The 24,489-nt window shown below is 44.8% G+C and overlaps 1 protein-coding gene across 7 annotated transcripts in view; it reads right to left on the reverse strand.

Moving 5' to 3' along the window:
- The window catches only part of CHRDL1 (chordin like 1), a 119,257-nt gene that overhangs the window by 60,836 nt on the left and 33,932 nt on the right, over positions 1-24,489 (reverse strand). For 4 of the 7 annotated variants that reach the window (XM_043571230.1, XM_043571229.1, XM_043571232.1 and 1 more), the window contains exon 4: positions 23,798-23,891. In XM_043571230.1, coding sequence (XP_043427165.1) covers positions 23,798-23,891 — 94 coding nt within the window. Of the gene's footprint in view, positions 1-23,797; positions 23,892-23,988; positions 24,208-24,489 lie in introns of all 7 variants that reach the window. The other 3 variants (XM_043571228.1, XM_043571226.1, XM_043571227.1) reach the window with 1 other exon arrangement.

The following is a 24,489-nucleotide window of genomic DNA, read 5'->3' on the forward strand; positions in this document are numbered from 1 at the left end:
CCACTGTGTTTAGCCACTGAACTATTGGGATTGGAGAGCAATTAGCTGATCCCGACTAATTCTTTTGTTTTTACACATATATTCCCTCCTCCAAGATCATGGGCCAAAAGTTTCACTTCAGCCTGTAATATTGCATTGTTATCATTTTCTACCATTTGCTTTTCACCTCCCTCTTCCATCGTGACAACTGCCCTCCAGAGCACTACGGGCAGGAACTGCCCAGAGTCAATATGCTGAGAACGTCCCCTCTGATTCAAATTCCCATTAAAAGCAAACCAAGGTCAAATCAAAACCAGAGGCATGGGAAGTCAAACTGTTCTCAGGCCCGCTGCCCAGTGGCAATCAATCCTTAGGTCTAATGGCATGTCGGACCTGGCTCAAAGGCCCAACGTGATGTTCATAGCTGGTCAACATAGCATTTTAAGGAATAATTGCTGTCCTAATGCTTTTAGTTCCTAAGCTATTCCTTCACATGTTAATGTCAACGGCCAGCAGGACTGAACAAAGTCAGCCAGGGTTGGGCAAAAGAGGCAAATAGGCCAGAGGACCTATGGGCTAGGCAAGAGAGGATATGAAGAACCTGAAAAAAAATGTTTTTAGAAAGCGTGATAGTCATTAGTGCTATTCATCAACATTCTTATTCTTCTCCTTTCAGACACATGATAGCATTGCACTCCCCTGTCCCCTAGAAGTCAAAACATGGCTGTGTGATTTGCTCTGGCCAATGACATTTGAGCAGAAGTAATCTGTGTTACTTCCAGGCAGAAGTCTTTAAGAACCACGGCAAAATTTGCTAAGTTCCCTTCCCATGTCACTGGAACTAAATTCCAGATGGCAACGCTCAGTCAGCCAGTGTCCCTGGATGAGAAAGCCATGTGCTACCTTAAGGTGCACAATAAGGAATAAACCTTTGTTTTAAGCCACTGAGATTTGTTGGTTGTGACTGCAGCATAATTTAGCCTATTCTGATTGCCATAGGGCATCCAACATTGGGTGAAGAATGGGCTTTCGTATTCAAAATGAGATGAAACATATTCCCACAATTTTTACATCTCTTCCCAAAATGAACTGAGGGGTCCCTTTCCCAAGGGGATGTTCATAAACACTCTACCAGCTGAAAACAGGTCTCTCCTACTCATTGGACTTGGCACCTTATGTCTAGAAGAGGCATCATGGGTCAAATCTGACCTGCAGTTTGTTTTTGTAAATAAAGTTTTATTGGAACACAGACATGGCCGTTCATTCACATGTTGCTGACAGCTGCTTTCACACTACGACGGAAGAGTTATCGTAACAGAGGCAGTGTGGCCTGCAAGAGCCTAAGATATTTACTATCTGGACCTTTACAGAAAAAAAAAATTCCTGACCCCTGGTCTAGAAGAAGCCAAGAGGAAACAGATCCATGGAGTATCTGGAAAAGAAATCCAGCATGCCGTGCCACTCACAGTTAAGACAACGCACTCTTGGTAGCTGTGTAACCAAGAGTATACACTGATCAAGAGTTGGCTTCGGGCCAAGAGTAGTGCTTCGGGCCTTTTTGGAGGTAGGCAAAGGTAGCCCTGGTACAGATGAGCTCCAATAATCACATCTTTAAAGCTCTGTTGTTTACCGACCCCAGTATCAGGATGGGGACAGGATCTGAACAAAGGATATACACAGTATATGTCAGGATTAGTGAACCTGACAGTCCTCAGGATGACTCAGTGGAAAGTTGCTTAAGTGCTTGCTCGAAATGATTCACTGCCTGGAGATTCCATGAAATGAGATTCTTAGGCTAAACTGGGCTGTACGGTTTGTCCACCGCCCTGAACTCAGCACAAAGCAAGCAGGCCGACCCTAAGCAAGGGAGCAGACTCTTGGAGGGTCTGATGAGGGTCTCAGCCTGCTGGGCGGATGTAGCCTCCGCTGTGGCCACTGGCTGCCCTCTGGGGGTGGGGGTGTATACGGCGTGGCTGGAATGCTAGGAATCCTGGACTGACTTAGCAGGCACTCCAATTGGCTTGGTGTTCTACATGCTCCAAAGATTTTCTCCAGTGTCCTTGGCATCCAATGACTATACTTGGGCTTAAGATTTTTAGGGCTGGGCGGGTCCCTGGAAGCCTTCTATCTCAATACCAGATCACTCCTTCATTAGGTGGTACCAACAAACGAGCTGGCCATTCCACTGCAGATGGGACCCAGGCCATTTGCTCCCTTGCTTCAGACTGGCTCTTGGCAGGGCCACCTGGAGGAGCCAGCTGCTTGGCTAAGACTCAGCCTTTGGTGGCTGTTAACAGGTTTTGCTTCAACTCAGCTATTTCTGAGTTACTGTCGGTTGGCTCTGGGTTGGGGACAAAGGCCTGGGGTGGGAAACAGAAAGAGGAAAAAAGATGATGAAAATGTATACTTCACTTGGACTTAGGAGTTGAATGGTCCTCTTTTAGCAGTCGATTCTGAAGTCAGTGTGGACTGGATGTTTCCTCTCAGTTTCTAGGTGGACCGGTAAGATATTGCTCTCAAGTCCTACTCGAGGGATCTTTTGTTCTAGGTGATTGATTGTGTTTTGCTGGAGAAAAGTGGAGAAGGGAGAGCGTTATGCCTGATGTTCCTGGTTACCATCAAGTTTAGAGGATTCAGAATGCAGGTAGGCCCTAGAGCACAACGGGCTACAGAAGTTTCACTGGCCTGCAAGGCAGCTTCCAGAGGTGCCCTAGTTTGTACCTGAGTGCCTGCACAAGCCATGGTCACGTCCACAGAGTAGAGGCCCTGCCTCCCTGGGCTGAGACAGCATGAGCACGAGCCGACTCAAACACACTGAACGTCTGAGACAGAAGCAGAATTTCTCGGAAAATGTAACATAAAAAAGAACAGACAACGGGAAGGCCTTCGAGAATTCATTCATCCCATGAACGTGTGTCCAGAGCCTACACTGTGCCTTGGCACATGAGGAGATAAAGACAGACTTGGGGTCCAAATTATTTTCAAATATGAGGGCACTAATCTCAGTTATAAAGAGTGAAGACAGTGGAAAGAAAAAGGGCATTTACTTTTCTGAAGCATGGTCCAGGAGGCAGGGAGATCCAGGTTCCAGGCTCAGCTACTTATAATGAGCGCTGCAGTTTCAGGCAAATTACAGTCTTTTTCAGTCTCCCCACTTGACGAATGTGAGGGGAAGGGGCTGGACAAAAGAATCTCTTCAAGACATGATTTTCTGTGGTTTTAGAATCTACCATTCCTGTCCTCAACAAATAAATAATTGTAAGACACTGAACAGACGGGCAGAAGGTATGGAATTAAACTCGATGCAACAGAAAATTACCCGATGAACGGTACAGAGCCATGCTATGCACTACAGTAGCTGCTAATTACGTGTGCCTGTGTATATTTAAACTAACTGATGTTAAATACCATTTTATTTTTTTTTAATTTTTTTAACGTTTATTTATTTTTGAGACAGAGAGAGAGCATGAACAGGGGAGGATCAGAGAGAGGGGGAGACACAGAATCTGAAACAGGCTCCAGGCTCTGAGCGGTCAGCATAGAGCCCGACACGGGGCTCGAACTCACGGACCATGAGATCATGACCTGAGCCGAAGTCGGACACTTAACCGACTGAGCCACCTAGGCGCCCCTAAATAACATTTTAAATGCAGTTCCATAAGAGACTCTTAAATATGGAGAACAAATAGAGGGTTACTGGAGGGGTTGTGGGAGGGGGGATGAGCTAAATGGGGAAGGGGCATTAAGGAATCCACTCCTGAAATCATTGTTGCACTATATGCTAACTAATTTGGATGTAAATTTTAAAAAAATTGTTAAATAAATAAATAAGTAAATAAGTAAGTAAATAAATAAATAAATGCAGTTCCTCAATCACACTAGTCACATTTCAAAAGCCCAATGGCCACATGTGCTTGTGGCTGCCATATTGGATGCTAGAGATACAGAAGAGTTCCATCATTGCAAAAAGTTCTGTTGGACAGCACCGGTATAGACAACTTGCACCAAAGATAACCAGAGAACACAGAACTGCTCCTCTGTGCCTTTTAGGTCTGGGCTCATCGTGCCTGTCCAGCTGTGACCAATGCTGACGCTCCCCGACGGTGGGGCTGTGCTCTGGCCCCCATTATTGCCTTCCTCAGAGAGCTCAGCTGCTCTACACTTCCTGCACGGACTCTGCTCCTTTGATCTTCTCGCAGGGCCTTTAGGTAAGCCAACAGCCATCCAGTCCTCTCATGAAAAATTCCCTTTTAAACAGACATATGAATAATCTAGATAATCCAACAATGCGTGCATCTTTTAGAGTTCCCTGGGCAATTTGCAAGAGCTACGGTATGTAAAGTCTGACAGGGACCAGTTCCATTGATCAGCACTGTATTTATTATTTGGGAGAAGCAGGCATGGCCAAGACTGAGGATAAAGTCCTTACATGCTCCCTCCACAGCACTCTTAATAACATGAAAAAAAAAATCATCCCATGTAATCCCCAAGACTGATTTCAAATCAAAACAAAGCAAATAAAGGAAAGCAAAACAGAAGAAGAGTTAACACAGTCACAGGGGCTACCCAGGGTTCCTCTAGCTCATGGGATGGGTGTGGGTGTGAGTGTAAGGGTAGCAAGACTGTTTGTGAGGGTCATGTGTGTGTGAGCGGGGATGGGGGGGCAAACTTGGAGGCTTGCAGAGCGAGGGCGCTTAGGCAAATCTCTGACTCAGAGGAGGAGTCTCCGTTCCTCTTGGTGGGGAGAGGAGAATTCAACTTTTGTCAGACAACCTCATTGCCCCATTCGTCTCAAGGCAGGGGGGCGGGGAGGACAGTGTCATAACACAGATAGTGTTAACGGCTGCTATTTTAACAATCAAATTCACTGCCCTGCGGCTGCCAGGAGAAACGGAACAGTCTTACTGCAAAGGGTGCAATTTTAAAAAATCAAATAAATAGCTGAAGGCACACTCACATTGAACTTGTGCCCAACTCAGTGTCAATCAACAAGTTTCCATTGAATGCTGGACAAGCCAACCCGCCTTCCAAAGGGAACACAGAAAACATTGTAAGTTCAGTTTGGGGGCAGCTGGATGATCTTTATGTATCCTGTCCCAGTTTTCTTCTTTCCCCTTTTGCTGCTTCCCTTCTCCAGCTAAGACTTTGTTCCCTCATCCAGCCCCTCCCAAGTTAATTTCTTTCTAATGCATCTTCCCGGCTCTGGCCCTAAGTGCTGTGATTCTTCCATTTTGTGAACCCACGCAGGAGGACAACGGACGGGAGACCTGGGCCTAAAGGCAGGTTTGCACCATCTGTGAAACAACAGCTTCCCACCTTGCATGCCCTCCAAGTGGAGGTGAAGAAAGTAAACCCAAACATACACAAAGTAATGCTATGCCTCCACTTGAGAAAATTGACAGTTTGATAAGCGACGTCCTAAGAGATTATATCGTTCCAGGTTGAGGATGTGGCCTAGCGAGGCACAGATTGGAAACTAGCCAGATAGAGCCATGAAGTCTTAGCATCAAATCTTTATCTCCATCCTGGCCAGCATGTTCTCACCTCCCCAGACTCCACTGCGTGGCCCTGCACTCTCAGGGGCGCCTGGGTGGCTCAGTCGGTTGGGCGGCCAACTTTGGCTCAGGTTATAATCTTGTGGTCTGTGAGTTTGAGTCCCGTATTAGGCTCTGTGCTGACAGCTTGCAGCCTGGAGCCTGCTTCAGATTCTGTGTCTCCCTCTCTCTCTGCCCCTCCCCCATTCACACTCTTGTCTCTCTCTCTCTCTCTCTCTCTCTCTCTCTCTCTCTCTCACACACACACACACACACATACACACACACACATACACACACACAAATAAATAAACATTAAAAGAAGTATAAAAGGAGCCTGCATTTCTTGAGAGCGGGCTATGGACTGGGCTTGGTGCTAAGCCCCTTACATGTATTAATTCATTTAATCCTCACGACAGTCCTTCAAGGTAGGAGCTCTTATTATCCCCAGACACCTGCTCACACACACAGAATCCCACCCACTCACACGTGCACGTCACATACTCTCATACTCGCAATGAGTGTGTGGTCACTGAACAAAGAAAGACCCTCGGCACTATCTCCTCAGTGCTTAAGTTCTTCAAAAAGTCTTCTCCCCCAAGTCTGTCCCCCTGACATCCAGAATTCTATCTGTTGGGAATTCTTTAAGTGAAGTATTGACCTTTCTGCTGCTACAGGGTGAACCCTCCCTGGAAGGGATCACTCAGCCTCGTTCTCCTCAGACGTTAGTGCCTGTATGAGAGGTGAGTGGTATGGACAGATGTGAGGATTTGGGGAACTGAAAGAGAGAACAAAAAAATGTCCGGGGGCACTGAAGACAAACTTCATGTACTCCCGATGTGTGCGGTGGGCCAGCTCTCCAAAATTAACTTCTAACTGTAGGGCATGCGAGGCCCTTTGAGACTCGGTCCCCACCGATTTGACCTCTTGAGCCTCCTCCCTCACAGACCATACCCACTCCAGTCACGGTCCCACACGTGCCTCTGCATGTGCCCTCCCTTTCCTCCTCCTCCATCTGGAAAAGCTCCATTTGTCTGTCAGAACCCAGCTTGAGTAGTGACATTTCTCTGAGGAGCCTGGCTCTTAGCTCTTGGAGAGTGTCTCTCCTCTTCCCTTCTCTGTCTGCCCAGCCCTGTCCACACCTCTACTGAAGTACTCATCACACTATGTTTTAGTGATCTCGTTAGGCCTGTCTCCCCACTGAGACTGTGGGCTGTCTGAGGCAGGGACTTTGAAACCTCACCACCATTCATGGGACCTGGCCCAAAGCTTGTACTCTGGAAACGTTTGTGAAATGAAGGAATAAGTGAGTGAGTGAGTGAGTGAGTGAGTGGACACGAACTGCCAACTTCTGGCCGGGAGGAGACTCTCTTCCCTGGCCTCCTCTGAATAAGGCTGCGGTCCAGTGTTTATCAATAGGGCCACCGGTGGAATTCGGACGGGACGTTTCTTCACTGCACTGCGTTCCCACTCACACCGTGGAACACGAAGCATCCCTGGTTCCTGCCTAGTTAATGTTGAGGACATTGCCCAGTCGCTGTGATGACCAAAATAGTTCCCCAACATTTCCAAAGCCCTGGGAGAAGGGCGGGGGCACTGCTCCTCCGGGGCTGGGAGGCAACACTATCGCAAGAGCTCTTTGCCCGGAGCCTGGTGGTCAGAGAGGCCCCCTGCAACGAGATGCTGGATGACAGGCTCCAGCCAGAACATGAATTCGTAAGAGCATAGACTGAAGCACTCCCGGCCTGCTAAGAGGAATTATGGCAGCCTAATCAGCGCTCAACAACGCAGAGCAATGAAGCCCGCTCAATGTTTTTTTGTGACTGGAGGCAAGGGGCAGGCCTAGCCAAAAGAAAAAACACACCCAGTCAAGCTTTCATAGCAGACCGGAGATCGTTACCTCGTCCCAGCATTGCCCCTACGGCTCTGCTAAGTGCTCACCCTGCTCTGGGAGCATCAGCATTACTGAGCAGCACAGCATACTCAGCACCTCTGAAAATCTCATCGGTGGGAAATAGAAAGGAAAGGCAGAGAGGATGCCATTTATTTTGCCCCTCTTGCCTGACACTCACTAAACCTGTCACCCGTTTCCTTTGGAGCCCCCCCAACCCTCAACTTTTCCCTCAGGCTGGAGACATATGGTCAGTGCCTGTTTATGGAGCTGCTGTCATTGGGATCTACGGGAACACGTACTGAAATGCCCGAGTGTCAAGCTTTGCCCACATTCCCTATTAATGATGCAATCTGGGGACTTGGGGTTCAAATTCCTTCTTTCCCCTGCTGGATACCGCCTTGCTTATATACGCACCTCTTTATGCTTTTCAAAGCAATTTCCCATGTCAATTTTGTTTTCACTGTCAATGCAAACCTTAGTAGAAACCAGGAGTTATCACTCTCGTTTTACAAGTTGAGGAGACAGGCACACAGAGGCCAGTTAGGTCTGGACACGTTCCACAGTGAATGGGGGGAAGAGCAGGGTCATTCCCCCATCTCCCTTCTGGCCCTATGCCTTCCTGCTCCCATGATAGCACAGTTCAACCTCACCTCGGGGGAGAGAATGTGTACCCCACAGGAGCAAAGCTCTCTCCCCTTCCCAAATGTGGTCTTGATTCTGAAAGCCAATTGGGCCCTCTGCTCAGTGATACAGACCTGAAGCCGGAAGGCTTCATATGGATATCAACTTACTGGTGCACTCTGCAGTTCAGAGGGCAAAGCCCCAAATGCCCCCAAATGCCTTCTTATTAATTCCAAGGGGAGGAAACGCCCTTTCTCCAGGCTTTGGTACTAATCTGCTTTGTGGGGGGAAAAAAAGAAAGAGAGGAAGAAAAAGAAAAGACCAGACCAGAGCAAACAAAACCAAAGCAAACACCAAGAAGACCAAAATAATGTAAACAATTAGACAAAAATAACAGGTCCCAAACAGCCAAATGCATAAACACAATCCTATGCTTAACTGTAACATTTAAAAGTTTTCTGGTCACCGTTCGCTTCCAATCATAACCATCCCAAAACAAAGGAAAACGTACTATCATTTAAAAATATATTATGGGGGCGCCTGGGTGGCTGAGTAGGTTAAGCATCCGACTTCGGCTCAGGTCATGATCTCGCGGTTCCTGAGTTCAAGCCCCGCATCGAGCTCTGTGCTGACAGCTCAGAGCCTGGAGCCTGTTTCAGATTCTGTGTCTCCCTCTCTCTCTCTGACCACCCCCCCATTCATGCTCTGTCTCTCTCTGTCTCAAAAATAAATAAACGTTAAAAAAATTAAAAAAAATAAAAATAAAAATATATTATGCTGGGTACACCTGGGTGACTCAGTCAGTTAAACACCCGACTTCGGCTCAGGTCATGATCTCACAGTTCATGAGTTCGAGTCTCGCATAGGGCTCCGTGCTAGCAGCACGGAGCCTGCTTGGGATTCTCTCTTTCCTCTCTCTCTGCCCCTCCCCTGCACACACTGTTTCTCTCTCTCTCAAAATAAATAAATAAACTGGGGCGCCTGGGTGTCTCAGTCGGTTGAGCATCTGACTTCAGCTCAGGTCATGATCTCATGGTTCATGAGTTCAAGCCCCACATCAGGCTCTGTGCTGACAGCTCAGAACCTGGATCCTGCTTCAGATTCTGTGTCTCCTTCTCTCTCTGACACTCCGTGGTTCACACTCTCTCTCTCTCAAAAATAAATAAACACTAAAAAAAAAATTAAAACAAATAAATAAACTTAAAAATAAAGTATTTTATGCCGGGAAACAGAACTTAAGTATCTAAAACATAAACAGACAGCAGAATTGATGATTATAAAGCAAACACCCCTGTAACTGCCATGTAGGTCAAGAAAGAGAGTATGGCTAACACCCTAGAAGGCCCATTCTCTCCCCACTGGAGGGAACAACAGTCCTGACTTTTGGGACAATCACTGCCTTTTTTCTTTTTACTACTGTTTTACCACATGTATGTAACTTCCTTAAACAATATAGTTTCATTTCGCCTGTTGTGAACTTCATATTAATCAAAACACACTGAATGCACTTGTTCATGGACATGTGTCTTGCTTTTTTACTCAATGTCAAGCCTGAGCTGTAAGATGTCGACTTTTAAAAGACTTCTGCTCCCTTCTCCGTGCCAAAAAGCACAGGTGAGCTTTGAAACAACAGGGGTTTGAACTGCACAGGTCCACTTATATGCAGATTTTTTTTTTTTATAAACTCAGTACAGTACCATGCACGTGCTTTCTCTTCCTTAGGATTTTAATGTTTTCTTTTCTCTAGCTTCCTTTATTGCAAGAACACAGCACTTAATACATATAACATACAAATATGTGTCAACTGTTCATGTTATCAGTAAAGCTTCCAGTTCAGCAGTAGGCTATTTGTAGTTTTTAGGAGAGTTGAAAATTATACCACATTTTCCACTGTGGGGCATCAGTGCCCCTCACCCCTGCTCAAGTTCATCATTCAAGGGTCAACTGTGTTTCCTTGTAGTTAACATTGTTCTCCTGCAGCCCATTTCTATCCACTCTCCACCTTTGGAGGTGGAAGAAAAAAAGCTGATCAGCATCCTCTAGGACCCATTTATTTATCTTTCAGAAGGATGTTTGAATCCTTCCTTTACGGGGCTCAGTAATTACACTTTTCCTTCAACACTGCCTCTTAGGTTTGATACTCTGATCCTTTAATAATCTTTTTAATGAAACCATACTGAATGGCTCCAGACATGATTTCCTTCAGCGAAGCAATCTCAGAAGCAGCCCTTTTGGAAATACACTTCTCTAGATCAAGAGAAACAGGGACACAGCTCTGCCCCTATGGATTTCTCCAGAAGACGACAAAAGCTGCCGGTCAATCAGCTGCTAACAGATGACACTGTCTGAAGTTCTGTAGGAAACATTAACAAGGAATACGTTGGTCATTACTGCCAGTTACCGCTTATCGTGGCCGTCAATGCTCAAGGCAGTGTGGTCTCTGGAGCCTTCTTTATCCTGTGAAAAGTATGTTCTGACAATCGACATTTGCTAGATTCTTCTAAGACCCCTTGGTCATCTTCTGACTTCACTTGCTCATCTCTGCCACCGGCCTCTAGTCAAATTTCTTCTCTGCCTTCTTCCGCATTTGAGAAAGAAAGGCACACCACACCATGGATGAACGTCGAAGACACTGTGCTAAGTGAAGGAAGGCAGTCACAAGAGGAAACATACTGTATGACTCCACTTACAGGACGTACCTAGAGCAGTCAAATTCATAGACAGGAAGAAGAATGATGGCTGCCAGGGGCTGAAGGAGGGGGAAATGTAGATTTGTTTAATGGTGACAGAGATCCAGCTTGAGAAGATGAAAAATTCCCCGAGATGGATGGTGCTGCTGGTTGCATAACAACGTGAATGTACTTAGTGCCACGACACTGTATGCTTAAAAGTGGTCAAAATGGTGGGGCGCCTGGGTGGTTCAGTCCGTTAAGCATCCGACTCATTTTGGCTCAGGTCACGATCGCACAGTTCGTGAGATCGAGCCCCGTGTCGGGCTCTGCATCGAAAGTGCAGAGCCTGCTTGGGATTCTCTTTCCCCGCCTCTCTCTCTGCCCCTCCTTTGCTCTCTCTTTCTTTCTCTCAAAACAAATAAATAATACAACATTTAAAAAATATTAAAAAGTGGTTAAATGGTAAATATTGTTATGTATATTTTACTACAATAAAATTTTTTACATAAGAAGACATTAAAAAGTACAAAGAAAAGAAGGGAGGGAGAGAGGTGAGAGGCAGGGAAAGAGAAAGGGAAACAAAGAAAAAGCAAGGAAGAAAGCAAGCCAAATTTCCCTGCCCCTCCTTCTCACTCCCCATTTCTGTCCTATTAAAATCATGAAGGAATCCACCATATAAAGGGTATGATGTTGAGTGTGGACTCTGATTTGGCCTTAGATCCTTGAAGGCATGACCTTGTGAATGTGAAAAAGAAAATCAACGTTGCACGAATTTGCTAAAGGAAAGAAAACTCGAGTTACAGGGTCACTTACCTAATTTTTATGTTTTAAAAGTAACTTGTACTCCCAAGCTTGATGTCTTTCCCTTTCTCTCCAATTAAAAAGAAAATCCAACCAACCATCTTCCTACCCACAACTTTGATTTATCCCTTTCTCGGGTGCCCAGCTGGCTCAGTCGGTACAGCATGCGACTCCTGAACTCAGGGTTGTGAGTTCTAGCCGCACATAGGGCGTAGAGCCTAGTTAAAATTAATATAGATAGATAGATAGATAGATAGATACCCCTTTCTTTAAAGATACAGTGCATATCCTTCATAGCGTCTCTCCCATTCAAGGAGTACAACCCTATAAAAAACTGTTTCAGCAGCCACCCATCTACTACTGACTCACCTCCCACTCTCTGGGTCTTAGCGTCTATGTGGCAAAGACAAGAGACAAACATCAAGCCATTTATACAATAGACTATTTTGATGGCCAAAAGTGGAGTCTTGCAAGGAGGTGGATTTTGGAACAAATTTCAATAACTGACACCCTAAAGTCTGCCAGTTTCTTAAATCACTTTTAGGGAATAGCTGACAGTGTAAAACTCTAAATACAAAAATCAGATGAAAATCATTCTAATAAAGACTGTTATTTATCTTAGTGGCTGCATCCAAAACCCTGGAGTGAAACCCTTTGGCTCTAGGCAACAGATAGCAAGGATATTTGGTTACTTCGAGAACATATTGGTTTTAAATTAACAACCCCAAAGTGAAAAACTGGAGAGCTGGCAACTCATCCTAGAAACCACCGTGTCCTCTGCCACGAATAAAGAACTTGCCCTTGATATTACAGAGAGGCGTGGTGCTCTGCAGGGCTGTGGAACGGGTAGAGCCGGACTCTCTAGCCTCCCCTCTTCAACCCCCACACACCAAATCTCTTCCAGGTACCCAGGCCAGTGGCCTCGGGATGTCCCCCCACCCAGCCACCCCCACTCTCTATCGTCGAATTCTGCTTTCTAGATGCTGTATGCAGACTGAATTGAACTCATTAATAAGAGTCAAGACCCCACTTTCAAAGGTAGATTGACTTCTCAGGAATCAAAGCCTGAATTAAGAAGGTGAAGCTGTAACAATGGTAGCATTTCAGGTGTCAGGCAACCTGGCAGGAAGTGGGGAAGGAGAGGGGGAGGCTGTTGCAATGCGGGCTGGACAGGTCTTGGAATCACAGGTGATGGGAAATCAAGGTAATAATCTCCTGCCCAACTTACTCGGAAAGCAGGCCCCGGTTTAAGAGTCAGCCCTGCAACCAGAAGAATGCTCAGTAAAGGACATCTTACTAATCCTTTCCTTAAAATACCCTAGATGTGACTCCTATTCCAAACTAAGTTGAAAACAGACTAAGCTGAAAACACTGATTTTATTTCAAACTATGTTGATTGCTTTTCCCTTTGAGAATTTCATTTGTTTATCAGCAGAAATTCCTGGGCTAATTCCGAGAAATGCCATTCATTTCTTGCCAACAACAAGTCATGGACAACGGGCGGGGTAGAAGGGAGAGCTCCCCACAGAGGGTCCTTCTTTCTGGATACAACGGCCAGGGGCTCTGAATGTGGAAGACGGCAGAAGAGCAAAGCTTTACGTGGGAACCCCGGGAAAGCAGGGAGGCTGGCCACATGGAACAGTGTGCACATGTGACTTTAGGGTTGACCCTGGGAACGTGTCACGCAATCAAAGTATGTTTCTGAGGTACTTCTGTTCCCTATTACAGGAGAAACAATGTTGTCGTGTTGCCCCTGGCCCTTTGCACATGCACAGGGTCCTCTACTCGAGGATCGTGTAGGCAGTGCTCTTAACCTCCTTTATCAAAATGTTCCCTGGGACTTCCAGGCAGTCCCCAGTCCAACTGCATCGGACCTCACTGAGGTGCTTGTTTAAAGTATAGAATACCCACTGCAGCCCAACTGAATCAGAATTTTTAGTGTTAGGTCTGGGAGTCTGCAGTTTATCAAATCTCTCCAGGTGGTCCTTAAGCACACTCAAGTTTGAGCAACACTAGTTTGGGGTTTTGTTGTAAAAGGGCCTGATTCCCTAACGAACTTCTCCAAACTAAGCTGCTCTATTATAACTTATTGCTATAATAAATGACTTCTGGAAACTGAATGGCATAATCCAAGACTTCTTAAAACATACAGTAAAAAAACACTAATCCTTCAGAGTGCCTTGAAAAAAAACCAGCTGAATAAGTTTGAAAAATATTGCACTCCATACACCTCTCTGATAGATTCATAATGTATATTAATATATTAAAGGCTCTGAGAAGTCCTGCATCAAACAAAACGTATTTACCTTTCTCTAATCCAAAAAGTTTATCTGCCCAGAAACTCTCAAGTTTATTTGCCCATGTAAATGTTTTCCCTAGTGAGCTCAATTACCATCCCATACAATTGTGTTCCTTGCAACAAACTTTGGAAAAACACTGCTTTAACCCAGAAGAGTGACTGCGGTGGTGGAGGTTTCTTAAATATAGAAAACAAATGGAAGATGCATTTCGGACAAATGGGGCTTGTCAGTATCCCTCAATGAAGTGCCACCTTCTTTATCTTTTTGTGGGATCAGCTTTGCTTAACGTCCATTGAAAGAAAGAAAGAAGTTTTACTCTATGAAGCAAAGGCACAGTTTTCCTAAAAGTCTTGTTCTTAGATGACATAAGGGCTTCCAACATACGGACAGGAAATCCCATTCTTTTTGTTTTTTTAAAAAATTTACTATTTATTTCTGAGAGAGACAGAGCATGAACAAGCAGCGGGGGCGGGGGGGGGGGTGGACAGATAGAGAGGGAGACACAGGATCTGAAACAGGCTCCAGGCTCTGAGCTGTCAGCACAGAGCCCGACACGGGGCTTGAATTCAAAGACCGTGAGATCATGACCTGAGCCGAAGTCGGTCGCTCAACCAACTGAGGCACCCTGGCACCCCTCCCATTCTTCTTCAAAAGCAACTAAATCCCCAGGGTTTACCAGAGACAATGATCACCTCACCTGGACAGGAGACAAGTTGGGTACCATTTTCCTGAAGGAGGTTTTAACCCTTCATACTCTGTGTTCAAGGGCCAAGTGTATGAGGAAAATAATAGAAATAAAGCATGGAAGACAGTGAAAGTCACTATGATGTGAAAGAACAGACTGTATAGATATGGAGGGTCTAGTGACCAAAAGAGACTGTCTCTGTGGATACCTCTCAAACATTGGTATAAGAAACTAACAATAATAGGGGCGCCTGAGTGGCTCAGTCAGTTAAGCGTCCGACTTCAGCTCAGGTCATGATCTCGTAGCTTGTGAGTTCGAGCCCCGTGCTGGACTCTGTGCTGACAGCTTGGAGCCTGGAGCCGCCTTTGGATTCCGTGTCTCCCTCTCTCTCTATTCCTCCCTTATTTGTGCTCTGTCTATATCTCTTTCAAAAATGAATGAACATTTTAAAAAAAATTTTTAAGAGAAACTAACAGCAACAATAATAATAAAGTAAAGCTCCTGCTATCCAGAGACCAATGTTCTAGAATCCTCAGGGTTTGGGATGGCTTTTTTGGATAGGTTTTTTTTTTAAATACATTCTTCTTTTGCGGGCAAGGAAATGGCCCCCAACTGATCATCTTGCATACAGAGTCGAATTAAATGGAAAGACTATGGCAGCTGGCTGTTAGTGTTTAAAAGGAATTGACCTTTTTCTATAAAATCAAAAGGGGACACAGAATTCAGAAAAGAACCAAAGGAGAGAGGAGAGAGCAATGGAGATCACACATGAATGATGGCAATAGCAGCACTCAGCAGCCACGTGGATGGAAGGCAGCAGATACTCAAAGAGTTGAACCAAAAGAAGATGGGGTGGCTTTGAAATCCAGAAGAGATTCTTTAGTGAGTTACACATATAATCACTATACGACTCAGAAATCCCACTCTCAGGTATACCCCCCAAATAACTGAAAACATATGCCACAGAACAACTTGTACATAAATGTTCACAGCAGCACTGTTCACAACAGCCAAAAGGTGGAAAGAACCCAAATGTCCATGCTTCCATTTACATGAAATGGCCAGAATAGGGAAAATTCATAGAAACAGAAAGCAGATTAGTGGTTCCCAGGGGCTGGTGGAGAGAGGGGATAATGATCGTTTAAGGGGCACAGGGTTTCCTTCTCGGGTGCTGAAAAATTTGGGGACCTAGATTAGAGGTGATGGTTGCCCCCATTGTGAATGTTCTTAATGCCACTGAGCTGTACACTCTAAAATCATAAATTTTAGGTTATGTGTACTTTACCACAATAACAATTAAAGAACCCCCCCCCCCTTGAACTTTTGCCCTAAAAAACACTGGAGGGAGTAAAACAAGTCTTGTTTGCTTGATTCACTTAACACTAGCAGTCACAGACATGGGCACGTAGTCATAGGACAGGAAGGGGAACACAATGTGTAGAGAGTTCAGCGATTAAAGATCAAAAACCAGATTCAGAGTGGCCGAGTGACCTGCAACCCTCACTGTGTCTCCATCTCATCTTATAAAGGCTATTTCCACTATGGTACAGATTTGCATGATCCGATCTTGTTCAGATGCGAGTGGTAAATGAGAGAATGCTATTGGTATAAAGTAGAAACTGCATTGGTTCATACATGACTTTCCCCGGCACATTAACATTTTGCACCATCAAGGGACAGCAGCATTATCAAGGGACAGCAGCATCATCAAGGGACACCATGAACACAACTGAAATCAGCAAGTTGTGAAAACATACAGTAATCTACCCAATCCCCTTTCACCCCACATTCTTCCTCTTGGCTCAGTTTGGCCATACTTGTAAGTCTTGCAAGTGCTTGTAACAAGACTCTTTCTGATCTTTGTGCATTTTTCTCGTCTCTAAAACTCAGCATTTTCAAATCTTCTTTCTTCCCCCTTTCCCCAGGCTGATGACACCATTTTAAAACGTGAGGTCTATACTTACTGTAATAGTCTTTTATTTATTAGAAATCCAAGATGCCGGGGCGCCTGGGTGGCGCAGTCGGTTAAGCGTCCGACTTCAGCCAGGTCACGATCTCGCGGTCCGTGAGTTCGAGCCCCGCGTCGGGCTCTGGGCTGATGGCTCAGAGCCTGGGGCCTGTTTCTGATTCTGTGTCTCCCTCTCTCTCTGCCCCTCCCCCGTTCATGCTCTGTCTCTCTCTGTCCCAAAAATAAATAAAAACGTTGAAAAAAAAAATTAAAAAAAAAAAGAAATCCAAGATGCCTTTTTAAGCCACGCTAAGGTCTATACTTACTGTAATATTCTTTTATTTATTAGAAATCCAAGATGCCTTTTTAAGCCACGCTAGTTGTTTATTAATATAGTTCTTTTGTTAGTACTTTGGTTACAAAGTTGCATAAGTTTCCAGTTATTTTCTCCAATCTTGTTTGTTCTTTGAGCCTTGTTATTTTTCAGCATATAATTTTGCAGAATGTGGGGATTTTCAAAAACGCATCTATGGCAGCCACTCTGGAAAACAGTACGGAGTTTCCTCGAAAAGTTAAAAATAGAACTACCCTATGATCCAGCAATTGCACTACTAGGTATTTACCCAAAAGATCCAAAAATACTGATTCCAAGGACTACACGAAGCCCAATGCTTAACTGACTGAGCCACCCAGGTGTACCATCGAATCCCAATGTTTATAGCAGCATTATCAACAATAGCCAAATTGCGGCAAGAACCCAATGTCCATCAACTGATGAATTGGACAAAGCGGAGGTGGTATATATGGAGTGGAGTATTACTCAGCCATCAAAAAGAATGGAATCTTGCCGTTTGCAACAATGTGGATGGAACTAGAGAGTATTATGCTAAGCAAAGTAAGTCATTCGAGGAAAGACAAATACCATATGATTTCATTCATATGTGGAACTTAACAAACAGAACAAATGAACGTGGGGGTAGAAAAAGAGAGCCGAACCAAGAAACAGACTCTTAACTAGACAGAACACACTGATGGTTACCGGAGGGGAGGCGGGTAGAGGGATGCGGGGAAATAGCGGGCAGGGATTAAGGAGGGCACTTGTCATGATGAGCACCAGGTGTTGAATGGAAGTGTTGAATCACTCTATTCTACACCTGAAACTAATATTACACTGTATGTTAACTAACTGGAATTTAAATTAAAACTTGAAAATGTAATTAAGAAATCCACATATCACATTATAGCAGAAATGCTTGTATCTGCTAGCTAGTTCACAACCCAACTCCCGTCAAGAGACAAATGATGGGGCACCATGGTTCAGTGGGTTGAGCATTCAACTCTTGATATCGGCTCAGGTCATGATCTGAGTTGTGGGATGGAGCCCCAGGTCCAACTCTGCACTGAGCGTGGAGCCTGCTTAGGATTCTCTCTCTCCCTCTCCCCCACTCATGCTCCTCCCTCTCTCTCAAGAAAATAAAATAATTTTTTTTCAAAATAAAAAAAAAGAGAGACAAATGGCATAGGGTTTCCAGCTTCTCCTTACAGTAACACACAGATTATAGTGTTATACTGGAAAGGTCATTTCTTTAACCTCCCTTGAATTTAAAAGACTGTGGTGAGGGATACCTCTCTTGGTAAAGCCACACTATCACTGTCCCTTAAAATCACATCATGGAACTAATATTTTTTCACCGTTAGCCAAAAGGGAACACTGTGGATTAGGTCTCTGGTAAGAGATAAAATCAGGTATGTTGGCAATTTTATAAAAGCTCCTTAATGACCCACGGATGCTAGAAAACCCCAACAGGAACCCAAATTTCTGAATTCTGAGTAGCGAATTAATTAAGATTAGCCATTAAAACAATTGTAGATAGTATCATGATTTAGACTCCTGGTCCCTATAAAAGTCTTCTTTTCATGATAAAATTATATATAAAGAACAAAAGGAAAGGAGCCCTGTCCTTTCTCTCTTCCTCCCCCCTTTACCACTCCACTTCACCAAAAGAGATCTGGAATTTTGTTCCTATAAATCTCTCAATATCATGGACTATGAGAGCCCTGCTTATTGACTGGGATGGATTTAGTGACCCTTCTGACTTCTGTGCAGCCTTGACTTTGTCATTAAGAATGTTCTAAATTTGAGGCACCTGGGTGGCTCTGTGCGTTAAGTGTCTGACTCTTGATTTCGGCTCAGGTCACGATCTCGTGGTTCATGAGACTGAGCCCTGAGTCGGGCTCTGCGCTGACACTGTGGAGCCTGCTTGGGATTCTCTCTCTCCTTCTCTCTTTCTCTCTGCCCCTCCCCTGCTCACTCTCTCTCTCAAAATAAATAAGTCTAAAAAAAAAAAAAAAGAAATGTTCTAACTTCCATGCAGCACCTGCCTCTTCAGGCACAGTAGAGCACGCTGTCATATGTGACCAAGACCTGACCTCTCTGCCCCAGATACTTGAAGAAGCCCTGATGAAAAAAAATTTTTGTTTTCTCTTCATGGGAATCAATATAGATTTCTCTTAGGTAATTCTGGAAAAGCAGTGTGCGTACTTTGATTGCCACAGTTCAACAGGAACTGCAGGAGACAACCCCAAATACAGGTGGGAACCTCGGAAATTTCCGGGGTAGGGAGTTTGGAGAGCAAGAACCAGGGTGAACAGAGAAACAAATGGGGGGCGAAGGCTCTTGTGTCTTCTCCAATGGAAGATGAGCTCCAGGCGTATCTAGCAGGACCCTCCCACTGAATCCATCTCCAACCATATGAACGTCCCTAGTCAATAGGGCTACAGAATGGTATGCAAGGCCAAACCTTGGGTATATAGCTTCCTCATTTGTTTTCTCATTTTGATACAGAACTTGTTCATCATCCTGGCCTTTGCAATGAAAACATTTTCATCACAGTGCCTTCCATTGGGTTAAGACAGAAAATTAGAGCCCCCTCCTTTGACCAAACATTCCTGTGGCCCTGAAGGCAGGAGTTTCCTCATGCCTAATAATCACTGGGGCGGAAGGAATACAGAGGAGTCATCACAGCCAGTGCCCCGTCTCAAAGCAGAACAGTGACAACTTTATCTCAGATGGGTGGGTACCTTTTTACTTACAGAAATATGCTGTAAAGAGACGGAAATTCTCCTTAGTCATTTATTCTGGGATTTAACAGCCACCGTGTCCCAAAGTTCATCCCTTTATCAAACTCCATTCTTCTCTGCTATGGTTTAATTAAACCTGTTCACTCTTGTTTGATCTTCAATAGCAAGAAGAGGTGGTTTGCATTCCTGTTCAATATGGCCCAGAGAGCACAGGAGAGAACTCCCTGCTCTTTTCCCACCAAAGAGTGAGGGATGAAATGTAAAACTAGCAATAAAGAAAAATGAGCAAATAAATGAGGGAGTAAGTAAACAAATAAATAAATAAAAAGTTAAAAAAGGTTTTTAAATATTTATTTTTGAGAGAGAGAGGGAGACAGGGTGCGAGCAGGAGAGGGGCAGAGAGAGAGAGGGAGAGGGAGACACAGAATCTGAAGCAGGCTCTGGGCCCTGAGCTGTCAGCACAGAGCCCCATGCGGGGCTCGAACCCACGAACCTTGAGATCATGACCCAAGCCGAAGTTGGATGCTTAACTGACTGAGCCACCCAGGTGCCCCAATAAATAAAAACTTTGAAACTGCAAAATCATGCCCAGAAACAAAAACAAGACTCCTTGTGGAATAAAACATAGAACAAAAGTACAGCAATAAAGGGAGGGGGCCAAAGCCGTATGGTCCATGTGGCAGCTGAGACTGGATACAGACAGTTGGGACCAGACAGCCGGGCAAGAACTATGGCCTCCAAGTGGCTTCTCATGTAAAGGTGGAGACTAGGGCCCCACTCCTCACATGTAAACAGGGATGGACATAGTTCTGCCCACCTGAGGTGGCTCTCCCAAGGTAGGCAGCTGTAGCTGAGGTCACAGTACAAGATCATTATCAGGGACTAGCACTGCACAAGAAAACAGAGGTCGAAATAGACCATCCAGGCATTAGGGAGCCCAAGCTGAAACACTAATGTAAACACTAGTGTAAACACTGATGTAAACACCTGGTTCAGAGCTAAGTGAACTGTGTGGCCTGGAACAATCTTTCCATCAGGAAGGAAGGCCTTATCCAAACAAACAAGCAAACAAACATTTTAGAAAACAAGGGGAAATTCAGATCTAAGAAAAGCCGTCAAGAAACCCAGTACAACTGAGAATTCACACCAGGAAAAAATACAAACATTTAACCTATCTAAAATGGACCCTAAATACACATTTAAATGCATTAAAGAAATAAAGAATAAGGTCCCAAGAAATAATAACAAGGGTTTATAAAACAGCAATATGTAGATATTTTAAAATGTAGTTCAAAAACTTAGGGGGAAACACAGTTACTGAAAATAAAAGAACAAACAGAACCCAACAGATGGCCTGAATAGTAGGCATGAAAAGGCCTGAGAAGCAATAGCACTGCTAGGAATTTATCCAAGGGATACAGGAGCACTGATGCATAGGGCCACCTGTACCCCAATGTTCATAGCAGCACTCTCAACAATAGCCAAATTATGGAAAGAGCCTAAATGTCCATCAACTGATGAATGGATAAAGAAATTGTGGTTTATATACACAATGGAATATTACATGGCAATGAGAAAAAATGAAATATGGCCTTTTGTAGCAACGTGGATGGAACTGGAGAGTGTGATGCTAAGTGAAATAAGCCATACAGAGAAAGACAGATACCATATGGTCTCACTCTTATGTGGATCCTGAGAAACTTAACAGGAACCCATGGGGGAGGGGAAGGAAAAAAAAAAAAAAGAGGTTAGAATGGGAGAGAGCCAAAGCATAAGAGACTGTTAAAAACTGAGAACAAACTGAGGGTTGATGGGGGGTGGGAGGGAGGAGAGGGTGGGTGATGGGTATTGAGGAGGGCACCTTTTGGGATGAGCACTGGGTGTTGTATGGAAACCAATTTGTCAATAAATTTCAGAAAAAATAAAAAAAAATAAAAAAAAATAAAAAAAAAAAAAAAAAGAAAAGGCCTGAGAAAGAATTCACGAATTGGAGGACAGAACCGAAGTAATATATCATTATGGGGAGTATGCCAAGACAGAAAAAATAAAAGAAGCATGAAGAGATAGAGGATAAATTAAATGAGCTGCAAAAACATATGTCAAAGGCAACTTTGAGAACGAGGGAAAAAGAAGGGTAAGATGTAATGTTCAGAAAAACCATGAGTAAAAATTGAAGAGAAACTTGCATCTTTTGGCTGAAAAAATGATGGACTGAGCAGGCTAAAGAAAAATAAATCCCACATCTACACCGTTCGTCATGTGCCTCAAAGAAAAAGAGGAAATCTTAAAAGCTGGAAGAAGGAGAAAACAGGTTGCCTAGAAAAGAACTACAATCCAACACCATACTTGTTATCCCCAAAGGAAGGAAGTCAACAGACCATTTATTAGTATTTCAAAGTGTTGAGGGAAATTTTTTAGCCAGCCAAATTATCATTCAAGGATGAGGGCAAAATAAAGACATTTTTGCATATAAGGACTGAGGAACCTTCGTACTACCTCCCACAGAAAGAACTGTGAAATAAGCCTTAAAGACAAATTTCTCTTTTCTGGTATCGATGGCCTCGATTCCTTTAAAACTTGTCTTTTCTCCCAAAAGAACTGCTGGCTTATACTTTGCTTTTTCTCAATACTTGCTTCCTATTCTGCAGCTGGGGTAGGTGATAGCCATAGTGCACTCTACCGTCTTCGGCCCTGTGTTTTGTATCTGGGTCATGCCTCAACCTCCCTCCCAGGGAGGAACAATGTCTACATAGCTTCGATACATTCCTATGGCATGAGACCACTTTTGGAGGCTTCCGGTGGAAAACAAAGTGGAAAAAAATCTCCAGGTTGGCCTTTTTAATGGGAAATTTTTCTCCCACCTACCAAACCTCTCCTTCGTAATCCAGTTTCAGTAGAAGCAGCAAAGAAAGAAATATCAAACCTGTAAGCCTCATTTAGGGATTTATTACAAAAACCAACTTGCAGGTAGATCTTCCGCCAGGTCAGTCTCTTACATCTTGAAGCACATACTGTCATCATCAATACTCAGAATGATAAGTGTATGACATGCCATGATCTTTTGCCATGGGGGAAAGAAGTCCCTGTGTTCATCAGCGTGTATTTTCTGATCCAGGAAAGTGTAGTTCACAAAGGGGGTGACCGAGAGGGTTTGGGGGCTTCTTCTCCATTAAACACCTCCATCCCTATAACTGAAATGTTAACTGCATTTTCATTGAACCTTATTCCTAGCCCCATTCCTACCATTGCTGCCCTGACACTTTGGGTTCCTCTCTTTTAAGTTCTGGAGATTCTTTACTACTTAAAAAAAGCACCACCTACGCCCTAGACGAGTGGTCCTTCGTGTTCGTAGGGTCACGTACACCCCCTTTACAAATACCAGTAAGATTATGGATGGTCTCTAAAGGAGTTTACATGCAGACATAGTTACACCAAAAATGAAACCGTTTTAGAGGGTTCACTGACTCCATAAAGCCCACCCACGGACTCCACCTCGAGAACCTCCATCCTAGAGGAAAAAAAGATCAATTTACAGGACCACAAGGCTTCTACTGCCCAGATCCCAAGGCCATCACTTAGCTTTTCCTAGGTCTGCTGTCCGGCCCACAGCATTCTCTTAATCATTCCATGCCTGCATGCCTCTGGTGTGGGAGCCAGGCCCCAGTCAGACGTGAACAAAGTGTCATTGAGGGAGCCGCTGCCTCAGACAAACACCCTAGCCGCAAACCATCAAAGTAGACGGTTCTAACGGCCTTGTGAAAGTCTCTGCCCGCCTCCCCCTTAGATTTGCTCTTAACAATGTGTACATAATAACTGTGCAGTCTGGAGGAGGTGACTATTCAGCAGGCAGGCAGCTTTATACTGTCATAAACCTCACTGGTTCAGCTCCTTTGATTTATGCAATCCCAGCACTAATTGCTTGAGACACGTGCCGCCATGCTACAATTCCCCTGGTGCCTGCTGCCCATGGCAGGAAGAGGCTGTTTATGGCACGAACTCTCTGGGCCACAATTCCCTTCCCCCAACTGACATCCACCTTCAAATGATTAAAAGCCCAATGAAAATCTGTTACTGGGTACCCAATAACTTATTAGAGCTTAGAATGGGCCCCGCTTGGGCTATAAACAGCATTTAGGGGCCAGCATGGCCTGCCTAAAAGCGTCCTATTGTTATTTCTGTCTGGAAGTTTCCCTTCTGGGGAATTAGGCAGATGGAGTGGGTTGGGTGGAAGAGGGAGGAAGGAGAACCACAGCGGGGAAAGAGAGAGGCGATCTGGTTTTACCTGGGCAGCGCGGGCAGCACAGATGTGGAATATGCACAGGGGAGACGCAGTGAAGGCTTGGACATCTGACTCGGCTGCAAAGCACATTCCCATTCTGAAAGAGAGGAGGCAACCACGAGAAAAAAAATGAATGTCTTTCAAAGGTCACCTGTGGTCATGCCAGTCTGGGAAACAGGCACGCAGAGACTCACCCAGACAGCGAATGACGCATTCCCAAGGAGCTGAATGAAATCAGCATTTTCTTCCCTTTTCTCATCACTAGCACGTCTGCTGGGTTGGTGGATAGCTGGCTGGCATATCTTTCTGAAGCTGGGGTCACCACTGCTCTCGTTTTCAAAGCCTCCCGCCAACTGCGGACAAAAGCTCCTCCTGGCCTGGCTTTGTGGTGTTTCTAGCCTTTCTGGCTCCAGCTGCACATCCACAAGAGCCTAGTCTAATTACACGATCACCTGCTCAATACCACCGGAGGGAAGGGATAACCAGTGATGGGTCCCCCTTAGCTGCTACCCACCCCTGGGCATGGAGACATCCCTGACACATGGGTCCTGGATTCCACGTAACTCTGCCTGGGTCCAGCAGGCTGAATGCCTCCTCTCCGCCTTTCCTGTTTCAGTCGTAAGTTTTCGGAGAACAAGCTAGGCTTTGGAATTGAGAGGATTACCTAGTGTGCCTGGTGGCGGGGGCGGGGGGAA

The sequence above is a fragment of the Prionailurus bengalensis genome, chromosome X (assembly GCF_016509475.1).
Source record: "Prionailurus bengalensis isolate Pbe53 chromosome X, Fcat_Pben_1.1_paternal_pri, whole genome shotgun sequence".
Classification (NCBI taxonomy): Eukaryota; Metazoa; Chordata; class Mammalia; order Carnivora; family Felidae; genus Prionailurus; species Prionailurus bengalensis.